This window comes from Anabas testudineus, chromosome 4 (assembly GCF_900324465.2).
Source record: "Anabas testudineus chromosome 4, fAnaTes1.2, whole genome shotgun sequence".
NCBI lineage: Eukaryota > Metazoa > Chordata > Actinopteri > Anabantiformes > Anabantidae > Anabas > Anabas testudineus.
In genome coordinates this window covers 9,357,686-9,370,185 of record NC_046613.1, presented here as the reverse complement: position 1 = coordinate 9,370,185, position 12,500 = coordinate 9,357,686, and the positions used below count along the sequence as shown (strand labels likewise).

The window sequence follows — 12,500 nt, the reverse complement described above, 5'->3', positions numbered from 1 at the left end:
GAGCGTGCGAGACAAGAAAAGCATGCTAAGTTATTACTACGTAATATTTAACACTTCTTTTTCTTCAGAATTCTTGTGATCCAGGGAAGGTATTTAGATATGTCTGTGTAGACGTTGGGAACATCTGGGTAGTTACAGTTGCGCCGCATGTTGAAAGACACAACACCAACTGCCATCCTGTTGCACACCAGAGGGCCTCCAGAATCTCCCTGCAAGGAAGAAGGTTTATTTGTTTAAGTATTGAAGACTAGAAACCATTTAGACTAGAAATCAGCTGATCATTTCTTGAATGAAAAGACAGAAAACTAACCTCGCAAAATCCATTTTTTGTGGGATATCCTCCAGCACAGATGATGTTGGCAGGAAGGTTAAAATCTTTATTTTTCACTTCATGTTTCCATTTTTCTTTACAGTCGTTCAGGTTAATAATAGGCACTTCCACCACTTGTAGATCATCAACAGAGTTACCACGAGTTTTTGTGGAACCCCATCCAGCCACGCTGCATTTTTGGTTATCCTTTATTTCTTTGCCAGTCTTTGGAAGTCCTATCAGTTTCACTTTTCTGTTCAGTTGAGCTTTCTTAGACAGCTAGAGACACAAAATCAAATGTACATTTAAAACTATCCAGCCATCCATTAACTTAACTGCTTTTCTTGTTCTTGTCGAATGGAGCTTTTCACCCTGGACAGGCTAGCAGTCTTTTATTCCAACTTCAGGTTTATAGACTTCTAAAGGATGGAGCTATATAAGGAAATAATATACTTACTTTGAGAAGCATTATGTCATATCCTAATGAAGCTGTTTTATAAGATGGATGCTTGCACTTCTTTTCAATGTGTCTTATTGTGTTGTTATCAACCCTCTTGAGATCATGGGTGCCGAGAACAACACGTTTAGGATTCCTAAATGAATAATCATTTAGAGGTTGTCAGTAGTTAAAGTGTAAAATCATTTTGCCAAATCACATGAAATGTACAATTATTTGCAGCAGAAAAGTAACTTACATGTCATCACAGTGCGCAGCAGTCAACACAAAGTCTTCACTGACAAGGAATCCACCACATACATGACCTTTGTCGTTCTGCACTGAGGCCATAAACAGCATTGATTTCTTTCCGACTTTAGCTCCATTTATGATTTCACTCCCATTGGCTTTAAAAATAAATGAAAAAAGGAAGAGTTAATGTTACATTTGTATAACCTAGATATTTGATAATCTAATGATAATGAGATTTGGCAATCTTACCATTTTGTCCAAGCCATGTCAGAAGATACAAAAGCAGACATGTATTCAAACCATGCATCATGGCAACAGCAAACTGAACTCCGTCTTCTCTGGGGGGACAGGTCAACCTTTTAAAACTGTTTGCTGAATAAGCAGTGCTTTTATATACTGTGTTTTTTTTCTACATCTGCTTACCTTATTTAGCCACATCCTCTCTGTGTCTCTTATGGTGGGCCGTGTGGTCAGTAAAAAAATTAGGTATCATTACCAGTGTTACAATAAATGTAAACATTATGCTTTTGCTGGCTCAGCTTCTTAAAGCATTTGCATACAGTAAAAGATGTGTCACATAAATCAACTTATCCTGGTATTGATTTGATGGCAATTTGAAACTATCCTCTCTCCCTCTTTGGATACCTATAAACTACTGCCCTATGTACATCTGGTGAAATGAAGTAAAGTGAAATCAAAATTTGTTTTCATGTATCTACTTTTTAGATGAAATATTGCAGTAGGACAAACCCCCAGTTTCAGTATTGTATTCAGTGTATTTTTACATTTGCAATCATGAGACTAATGCTCTAGTACTAGTCACTGAACCATTGTCTGGCATCTAGCAGTCTAAAGGAGCATCATGACTCAGACCGTCAATTCTTCTTATGACCGCAATGGAACATGTCAGTATGTCAGTAAGTGCATTATGAAGTGTGACGTGAAATAATCTCAATGACTCAGAATATTGTAGGCTGGTCCAAACAAGCATGAGTAAATGAAGCAAAATGAAATATTATTAAATTGGAGGGGAATATGTCTTGAAGGTGTCTTCAATGTGATTTTTGCTTGAAGCATGGTAGGATGCAGAGAAGAGCCAGTCAGAGAGCAACTGTAACAAGTCAAAGCAGTGTTTCTCCCAGATTAATGAATGTTTTTGGAACTTCCTCAAAAATTGTTCGCAGTGCAGTTGCATGGTTTCAGTGAAATTGCCCAAATGTCCCACAAACTTTCACAAATGTAAAACATTTGTCACAATACTTAGTACGTGGATGACATGAGTAAAGGCAGCCATACAGCATCAGCCTGGTAACAACACAAGTATACATATTTCAGCATTTTTTCTTATCTTTCCTCTTTCTATTATTTTGGGCCGTGTTCGTTCTCCTTCTCTCTCATTTTGTAGTTACATCAAATAAACTTAAGTTAAATGAATGTACTAAGCAAAAAACACAGACATGACAGCAGTGTTCTTTGGTGTGGAGCTACATGATACCACTCACAGTTCAATAAGTGATAAACCACAGCAACCACAGTTTCTAGCTGCAAATTCAAGTATCAATCTTCCCACAGTCATAGTTAGTAGACTATAGCTCAAACCTAGAGCACTAACACGCCACAGACTTATTTTATTCAACGTGCAAAGCTTTATGAATATCTTTGACAAACTTCAAGCTGCATTTACTGACACAGAAAGAATCATCTCTTACACACCAGAGGGCCACAAGAATCACCCTGTGAGGAGGAGAAATTAATTTAATTTCTTAATTTGTTTTTTTTTTACATTTGTACCATGTCTCAATGTTATTTACAAAGCAATTTTATATCGCAAAAATGTCTCACCAGCTTTCACAAATGTAAAATAGTTGACACAATAACTTGAAAGTAGGTTTAGATGGTACATAGTAATGTTAGCAGTAGCTTTTTAATGACAAAAAGGATTACTTACAGGATCATATTACATATGTATTTCTTGTGTCAAACACATACTGTGTATTCATTTTATTTGACTGACAATGTTTATCCATTAATTGTCAAAATTTAATACAGGACATGGCAAGAACTGTCATACATTTATGAAATGTTCACTGTTCCCTGTATTAATTTTGAATCTAGCTGGTTTTCCTCTCACATTTTATGGAAGCTACTACTAAGTAGCTAATGCAGCTGGAGGAGTAATATTAGTTTTTATACCACCATGCCGGAAATTTCTAGAGCTGGATGTATTGTAATTTTAGGTTGTCTGAACATACAGTCACCCAATTCTTGTTAAGGTGACATCTAAGGAACACTAAGAGCTGTCAGCTGTTACCTTGGAATCAGTAATGAAGCAATTACATTTTGGCGACTAAAGGTCAAAGGTCACATTGATTTTGCATTTGCTTAATTTGCGCCAATACTTGTGAATGTGGTCTGCCAAGAACACTTGGAGTGATTTGGTAATAAATGAAAATGAAGTCATGCAACAAATGCAACATTGTTTTTGTAGTTGACAACAGCAGAAGGAATACTTGAAATACATAGAATACATAAAGTTCCTGGGATGATTTACTGCAGAAGTGAAGCTACAGAGACAAGGTTCCTACAGAAGATAAAAGACACTATTTAACATTGAAGTTTTACAGATTTTGTATATCATATAAGGAAACAAAACTAAGACTGACTAAAACAGAGCGTGGGATACAAGAAAAGCATGCTGCGTTATTACTATGTAATATTTAACACTTCTTTTTCTTCAGAATACTTGTGATCCAGGGAAGGTATTTAGATATGTCTGTATAGACGTTGGGTACATTTGGGTAGTCACAGCTGCGCCTGTTGAAAGACACAACACCAACTGCCATCTTGTTGCACACCAGAGGGCCTCCAGAATCTCCCTGCAAGGAAGAAGGTTTATTTGTTTAAGTATTGAAGACTAGAAACCATTTAGACTAGAAATCAGCTGATCATTTCTATGAAAAGACAGAAAACAAACCTGGCAAAATCCATTTTCTGTCTGATATCCTCCTGCACAGATGATGTTGGCAGGAAGGTTAAATTGAACCTCTTCCCATTGTTTCTTACAGGCATTCAGGTTAATAATAGGCACTTCCACCACTTGTAGATCATCAACAGAGTTACCACCAGTTTTTGTGGAACCCCATCCAGCCACGCTGCATTTTTGGTTATCCTTTATTTCTTTGCCAGTTTTTGGAAGTCCTATCGGTTTCACTTTTTTGTTCAGTTGAGCTTTCTTAGACAGCTGGAGACACACAAAATCAAATGTACATTAAAATTTACATCCATCCATTATCGTAACTGCCTTTCCTGTGGGATGGAGCCTTTCACCTTGGACAGGCTAGCAGTACACAAAACTTACTAATTATCTTTCATTCCAACTTCAGGTTTATAGATTGCTAAAGGATAGAGCTATATGAGGAAATAATATACTTACTTTAAGAAGCATTATGTCATTTCCAAATTTAACATTTTTATAAGATGGATGCTTGCACTTCTTTTCAATGCGTCTTATTGTGTTGTTATCAACCCTCTTAAGATCGTGGGTGCCAAGTACAACACGGCTAAGATCCCTAAATGAATAATCATTTAGAGGTTGTCAGTAAAGTGTGAAATCTTTTTGCCAAATCACATGAAATGTACAATTATTTGCAGCAGAAAAGTAACTTACGATTTGTCATCACAGTGCGCAGCAGTCAACACAAAGTCTTCACTGACAAGGAATCCACCACATACATGACCTTTGTCGTTCTGCACTGAGGCCATAAACAGCATTGATTTCTTTCCGACTTTAGCTCCATTTATGATTTCACTCCCATTGGCTTTAAAAATAAATGAAAAAAGGAAGAGTTAATGTTACATTTGTATAACCTAGATATTTGATAATCTAATGATGATGAGATTTGGTAATCTTACCATTTTGTCCAAGCCATGTCAGAAGATACAAAAGCAGACATGTATTCAAACCATGCATCATGGCAACAGCAAACTGAACTCTGTCTTCTCTGGGGGTACAGGTCAACCTTTTAAAACAGTTTGCTGAATAAGCAGTGCTTTTATATACTGTGTTTTTTTTTCTACATCTGCTTACCTTATTTAGCCACATCCTCTCTGTGTCTCCTATGGTGGGCCGTGTGGTCAGTAAAGAAATTAGGTATCATTACCACTGTTACAGTAAATGTAAACCTAGTGCTTTTGCTGGCTCAGCTTCTTAAAGCATTTGCATACAGTAAAAGATGTGTCACATAAATCAACTTATCCTGGTATTGATTTGATGGCAATTTGAAACTATCCTCTCTCCCTCTTTGGATACCTATGAACTACTGTCCTATGTACATCTGGTGAAATGAAGTAAAGTGAAATCAAAATTTGTTTTCATGTATCTACTTTTTAGATGAAATATTGGAGTAGGACAAACCCCCAGTTTCAGTATTGTATTCAGTGTATTTTTACATTTGCAATCATGAGACTAATGCTCTAGTACTAGTCACTGAACCATTGTCTGGCATCTAGCAGTCTAAAGGAGCATCATGACTCAGACCGTCAATTCTTCTTATGACCGCAATGGAACATGTCAGTATGTCAGTAAGTGCATTATGAAGTGTGACGTGAAATAATCTCAATGACTCAGAATATTGTAGGCTGGTCCAAACAAGCATGAGTAAATGAAGCAAAATGAAATATTATTAAATTGGAGGGGAATATGTCTTGAAGGTGTCTTCAATGTGATTTTTGCTTGAAGCATGGTAGGATGCAGAGAAGAGCCAGTCAGAGAGCAACTGTAACAAGTCAAAGCAGTGTTTCTCCCAGATTAATGAATGTTTTTGGAACTTCCTCAAAAATTGTTCGCAGTGCAGTTGCATGGTTTCAGTGAAATTGCCCAAATGTCCCACAAACTTTCACAAATGTAAAACATTTGTCACAATACTTAGTACGTGGGGTGACATGGGTAAAGGCAGCCATACAGCATCAGCCTGGTAACAACACAAGTATACATATTTCAGTATCTTTTTTTTCTTGCATCTATGACACTTTCATTTTCAAATTATTTTGGGCCATGTTCGTTCCCCTTCTCTCTCATTTTGTAGCCACATCAAATAAACATATGTTGGATTAATGTACTAAGCAAAAACACAGACATGGCAGCAGTGTTCTTTGGTGTGGAGCTACATGATACCACTCACAGTTCAATGAGTGATAAACCACAGCAACCACAGTTTCTAGCTGCAAATTCAAGTATCAATCTTCCCACAGTCATAGTTAGTAGACTATAGCTCAAACCTAGAGCACTAACATGCCACAGACTTATTTTATTCAACGTGCAAAGCTTTATGAATATCTTTGACAAACTTCAAGCTGCATTTACTGACACAGAAAGAAATGCCTTTTTCAATGGGCTGATGAGCTGACACACAATGTGATAACAATACATGTCATAAGCAATTACTACACATACTACATCAAACTCTTCTTTTTCTTGATAATGTTTTTGATCCAGATTTTTTCATATTTGTACCATGTTGTTATTTACAATGCAATTTCACGTGGCAAAAATGTCTCACCAGCTTTCACAAATGTAAAATAGTTGACACAATAACTCGAAGGTAGGTTTAGATGGTAGATGATAATGGTAATCATGCAGCATTAGCTTTTTAATGACAAAAAGGATTACTTATGGGATAGGGTATTTAGATATGTCTGTATAGACATTGGGAACATTTGTCACAATACTTAATGGGTGGGTTCACATGGCTAATGGCAGCCATACAGCATCAGCCTTGTAACAACACATGTATACATATTCCAGCATTTTTTCTTATCTTGCATCTATCTGTTATTTTGGGCCATGTTTGTTCTCTTTTTCTCACATTTTGTAGCTACATCAAATAAACTTAAGTTAAATTAATGTACTAAGCAAAAACGCAGACATGACAGCAGTGTCCTTTGGTGTAGATCTACATGATACCACTCACAGATCAATGAGAGATCAACTACAGCAACCACAGTTTCTAGCTGCAAATTCAGTCTTCCCACAGTCACAGTTAGTAGACTATAGTTTAAACCTAGAGCACTAACACGCCACAGACTTATTTTATTCAACGTGCAAAGCTTTATGAATATCTTTGACAAACTTCAAGCTGCATTTACTGACACAGAAAGAAATGCCTTTTTCAATGGGTTGAAAAGCTGACACACAATGTGATAACAATATATTTCATAGGCAATTACTACACTTACTACATCATACTCTTCAATTTTTTGATAATGTTTTTGATCAAGTGAAGGTATTTTGATATCCATCCGTATATCCATCCGTAGTACATCTGGTCAGTCACAGGTGTTGTTGTTGTTGAAAGATACACTACCAAGGGCATTCTCTTACACACAAGAGGGCCACAAGAATCTAATTTCTTGTTTTTTTTTTTTTTGTTTTTTTTTTTACATTTGTACCATCTTTCAATTTTATTTTCAAAGCAATTTCATATGGCAAAAATGTCTCACCAGGAGGGCTGCTGTACTGGACGGTGTGACTGGGAAGGTCTTCAGGGAGTGTGCAAACCAGCTGGCTGGGGTCTTCACCAACATTTTCAACTTATCACTGTCTCAGTTCTACACCCACCGTGCCTGAAGTCAGCCACAATTGTCCCGCTGCCTAAAAAGACCTCCATCAGCAGCCTTAACGACTACCGACCAATAACTCTGACACCTGTCATAATGAAGTGTTTCGAGAAACTGATCCGACGTCACATTATGTCTTACCTTCCACCCACACTCAACCAAATGCAGTTTGGATACAGAGCTAAAAGATTGACAGAGGACGCCATCGTCACTGCGCTTCACACCACCATTTCCCACCTGGAAACACAAGGGTGTTATGCTAGGCTGGTCTTTGTCGACTTTAGCTCTGCATTTAACACAATACTACCGGACAGACTGTCAGCAAAATTGTTGGACATTGAACTTCCTCCCTCCACCTGCTGTTGGATCAGAGACTTTCTCTCTGACAGAGTACAGAGAGTCAGAGTGGGTCCTCATCTCTCCACAGCCCTGAGACTAAACACCGGTTCCCCACAAGACTGTGTGCTGAGTCCTCTGCTGTACACCCTGTACATGTATGACTGTGTCAGTACACACCCAGACAACATTGTCATTAAGTTTGCGGATGATACAACTGTGGTTGGGCTTATCTCGGGTGGTGATGAGACAGCATACAGGGATGAGATCCAGAGGCTGGTGGGGTGGTGTGCGGACAACAACTTGGTCCTAAACACAGCAAAAACCAAACAAATGATCGTGGACTTCAGGAGGAAGAAGTCAGATCTGCAGTTCATCCTTATTAATGGGGAGTGTGTGAAGAGGGTGCCAAGCTTCAAGTACCTAGGTCAGCACATAGATGAAGACCTCCAATGGAGCTCAAACACCTCTGAGGTTATGAAAAAGGCCCAACAGTGTCTTCACTTCCTGAGGATCCTCAGGAGGGTCAATCTGAAGAGAGAGCTGCTAATTACCGTTGCTCCATTGAGAGTGTGCTAACATACTGCATCTCTGTGTGGTTTTCAAGCTGCACCATGGCACACAAGAAGGTTCTACAAAGGGACATAAACACTGCCCAAAAGATCACTGGCTACCCTCTTCCCTCACTGAAGCACCTCTACAGCACCCGCTGTCTTAGGAGGGCACGCAACATTATGAAGGACTGCTCACACCCAGGACACCGGGTGTTTAAATTGTTGCCCAAACAGACTCAGAGACAGTTTTTTGTGTGTATATATATATATATATAGAGAGAGAGAGATTTTGATTTTTTTTTTATTTTGTATGAAAGGTAATTTTTTGTATGAAAGGTAGTTTTTTTATTATTATTATTTTGTTGTTATCGTCTCTCTCTTTGCACCAATGTGGGACTGTTGGCAATTTCGTTGTACTGTTGTACTAATGTAATGTAATGTGACAGTGCAATAAAGCTTTATCTTATCTTATCTTATCTTATCTTATCTTATCTTATCTTATCTTATCTATAAATGAAAATGAAGTCATGCAACAAATGCAACATTGTTTTTGTAGTTGACAACAGCAGAAGTAATACATTTTACATAGAATACATAAAGTTTGTGGGATTATTTACTGCAAAGGTGAAGCTACAAAGAGACAAGGTTTCTACAGGACACAAAAGACACAATTTAACATTGAAGTTTCACGGATTTTGTATATCATATAAGGAAACAAAACTAAAGCTGACTGAAACAGAGCGTGCGATACAAGAAAAGCATGCTAATGTTATTACTATGTAATATTTAACACTTCTTTTCCTTCAGAATACTTGTGATCCAGGGAAGGTATTTAGATATGTCTGTATAGACGTTGGGTACATTTGGGTAGTCACAGTTGCGTCCCATGTTGAAAGACACAACACCAACTGCCATCCTGTTGCACACCAGAGGGCCTCCAGAATCTCCCTGCAAGGAGGAAGATTCATTTGTTTAAGTATTGAAGACTAGAAACCATTTAGACAAAAAAATCAGCTGATAATTTCTATGAAAGACAGAAAACAAACCTGGCAAAATCCATTTTCTGTCTGATATCCTCCTGCACAGATGATGTTGGCAGGGAGGTTAATTCGAACCTCTTCCCATTGTTTCTTACAGGCGTTCAGGTTAATAATAGGCACTTTCACCACTTGTAGATCAACAATAGAGTTACCACCAGATTTTGTGGAACCCCATCCAGCCACTCTACATATTTGGTTATCCTTTATTTCTTTGCCAGTCTTTGGAAGTCCTACCAGTTTCACTCTTTTGTTCAGTTGAGCTTTCTTAGACAGCTGGAGACACACAAAATCAAATGTACATTAAAACTTCCATCCATCCATTATTGTAACTGCCTTTCCTGTGGGATGGAGCCTTTCACCTTGGACAGGCTAGCAGTCCATCACAAAACTTACTAATTATCTTTCATTCCAACTTCAGGTTTATAGATTGCTAAAGGATAAAGCTATATGAGGAAATAATAATAACTTACTTTGAGAAGCATTATGTCATGTCCAGATGAAACTGTTTCATAAGATGGATGCTTGCACTTCTTTTCAATGCGTCTTATTGTGTTGTCATCAACCCTCTTAAGATCGTGGGTGCCAAGTACAACACGGCTAAGATCCCTAGATGAATAATCATTTAGAGGTTGTCAGAAGTCCCCTCCCTGAACTGCCACCTTACTGTGGTGGAGGGGTTTGCGTGCCCGAATGACCCTAGGAGCTATGTTGCCGGGGGCTTAAGCCCCTGGTAGGGTCTCCCAAGGCAAACAGGTCCTAGGCGACGGGCCAGACTAAGAGCAGTTCATAAACCCCTTATGACGAGTGAAAGATCAAGGTCGGATACGTCGCCCGGATTGGCGTCACCGGGGCCCCACCCTGGAGCCAGGCCTGGGGTTGGGGCACGTAGACGAGCGCCTGGTGGCTGGGATCTCTCCCACGGGACCCGGCCGGGTGCAGCCCGAAGGAGCGACGTGGGACCGCCTTCCCGTAGGCTCACCACCCGCAGGAAGGCGCATAAGGGGTCGGTGCAGTGTGGATTGGGTGGCAGCCGTGTGGAGGTGCCTCGACAACCCAATCCCTGGACAAAGAATCTGGCAATTGGGACATGGAATGTCACCTCACTGGGTGGAAAGGAGCCTGAACTTGTGTTGGAGGTTGAGCGGTACCGGCTAGAGATAGTCGGGCTCACTTCCACACACAGTCTGGGCTCTGGAACACAACTCCTTGAGAGAGGTTGGACTCTCTTCTACTCTGGAGTTGCCCATGGTGAGAGGCGGCGGGCAGGGGTGGGCTTGCTTATAGCCCCCCAGCTCAGCTGCCATGTGTTGGAGTTTCCCCGGTGGACGAGAGAGTTGTTTCCCTGCGCCTTCGGGTAGGGGATAGGTCTCTCACCGTTGTTTGTGCCTACGGGCCAAATAGCGGTGTAGAGTACCCAGCTTTCATAGGGTCTCTGGAAGGGTACTGGAAGGTGCTCCGACTGGGACTCTGTCGTCCTACTGGGGGATTTCAACGCCCACGTGGGCAATGACAGTGATACCTGGAGGGGCGTGATTGGAGGAACGGCCTCCCTGATCTGAACCCGAGTGGTGTTTTGTTATTGGACTTCTGTGCTAGTCACAGCTTGTCCATAACGAACACCATGTTCAAGCATAAGGTGTCCATCAGTGCACGTGGCACCAGGACACCCCAGGTCGGAGGTCTATGATCGACTTTGTGGTTGTGTCATCTGACCTCCGACCATATGTCTTGGACACTCGGGTGAAGAGAGGGGCTGAGCTGTCAAACTGATCACCACCTGGTGGTAAGTTGGATCCGATGGCGGAGGAGGGAGCGGGATAGACCTGGCAGACCCAAACGTATTGTGAGGTCTGTTGGGAACGTCTGGTGGAACCCTCTGTCAGAGAGGTCTTCAACTCCCACCTCCGGGAGAGCTACAATCAGGTCCCGAGGGAGTCTGGAGACATTGAGTCCGAGTGGACCATGTTTTCCACCTCCATTGTCAATGCGGCGGTTCGGAGCTGTGGCCGTAGGGTCTCTGGTGCCTGTCGTGGCGGCAATCCCCGAACCCGGTGGTGGACACCGTAAGAAGGGAAGCCGTCAAGCTGAAGAATGAGTCTTATCAGGCCTGGTTGGCCTGTGGGACTCCTGATGCAGCTGATGGGTATCGGCAGGCCAGACGTGCCGCAGCCCGCGCGGCCGCAGAGGCAAAAACTCGGACCTGGGAAAAGTTCGGCGAGGCCATGGAGGAGGACTATCGGTTCTGCCTCAAGGAAATTCTGGGCAACCGTCGGCGCCTCAGAAGGGGAAAGCAGTTCCCGCCAACACTGTTTACAGTGGAGGTGGGGAGTTGCTGACTTCGACTGGGGACGTTGTAGGACGGTGGAAGGAATACTTTGAGGATCTCCTCAACCCCGTTGACACGGCTTCTGTTGAGGAAGCAGAGGCTGGGGACTCGGAGGTTGATTCGTCCATTTTCCCTGGTTGAAGTCACCGAGGTAGTCAGTAAGCTACTCGGTGGCAAGGCACCAGGGGTGGAATGAAATTCGCCCCGAGTACCTTAAGTCTCGGGATGTTGTAGGGCTGTCTTGGCTGACACGCCTTTGCAGCATCGCGTGGAGATCGGGGACAGTACCCTCTGGACTGGCAGACCGGGGTGGTGGTTCCTCTTTTTAAAAAGGGGGACCGGAGGGTGTGTTTCCAACTATAGGGGGATCACACTCCTCAGCCTCCCTGGGAAAGTCTATTCCAGAGTGCTGGAGAGGAGAGTTAGGCCGCTAGTCGAACTCGGATCCAGGAGGAACAATGCGGTTTTCGTCCTGGCCGTGGAACACTGGACCAGCTCCATACTCTCGCTAGGGTGCTCGAGGGTTCATGGGAGTTCGCCCATCCAGTCTACATGTGTTTTGTAGACTTGGAGAAGGCGTTTGACCGTGTCCCTCGTGGCATCCTGTGGGGGGTACGCCGGGAATACGGAA

The 12,500-nt window shown here is 41.5% G+C and overlaps 2 protein-coding genes across 2 annotated transcripts in view; both read right to left on the bottom strand.

Annotated features, from left to right (window-relative positions):
* Positions 1-1,343, bottom strand: part of LOC113152013 (duodenase-1-like) — a 2,005-nt gene extending 662 nt beyond the window's left edge. Inside the window, exons 1-5 of the mRNA XM_026344910.1 lie at positions 1,248-1,343; positions 1,006-1,153; positions 768-903; positions 311-589; positions 1-209 (exon numbers count right to left, since the gene is read on the bottom strand). The exon at positions 1-209 is cut by the window's left edge and continues 662 nt beyond it. Coding sequence (XP_026200695.1) covers positions 48-209; positions 311-589; positions 768-903; positions 1,006-1,153; positions 1,248-1,308 — 786 coding nt within the window. The 5' untranslated portion in view covers positions 1,309-1,343 and the 3' untranslated portion in view covers positions 1-47. The remainder of the gene's footprint in view (positions 210-310; positions 590-767; positions 904-1,005; positions 1,154-1,247) is intronic.
* A 1,379-nt stretch (positions 1,344-2,722) lies between these two features.
* LOC113152015 (duodenase-1-like) lies at positions 2,723-5,031 on the bottom strand. The gene is made up of 5 exons (XM_026344912.1): positions 4,911-5,031; positions 4,666-4,816; positions 4,432-4,567; positions 3,973-4,239; positions 2,723-3,874 (listed from the first exon to the last, which is right to left on the bottom strand). The coding sequence occupies exons 1-5, from the start codon at positions 4,969-4,971 to the stop codon at positions 3,716-3,718; spliced, it is 774 nt and encodes a 257-aa protein (XP_026200697.1). The 5' UTR covers positions 4,972-5,031; the 3' UTR covers positions 2,723-3,715.
* Between the last annotated feature and the right edge of the window lie 7,469 nt (positions 5,032-12,500).

Excerpts from the sequence above, each read along its gene's own strand:
- LOC113152015 (XM_026344912.1), bottom strand. The coding sequence starts at position 4,971 with ATGATGCATGGTTTGAATACATGTCTGCTTTTGTATCTTCTGACATGG. Across the intron at positions 4,817-4,910 it reads GACATGGCTTGGACAAAATG|CCAATGGGAGTGAAATCATA; the intron begins GTAAGATTACCA and ends TTATTTTTAAAG. Across the intron at positions 4,568-4,665 it reads GCGCACTGTGATGACAAATC|GGATCTTAGCCGTGTTGTAC; the intron begins GTAAGTTACTTT and ends TTATTCATTTAG.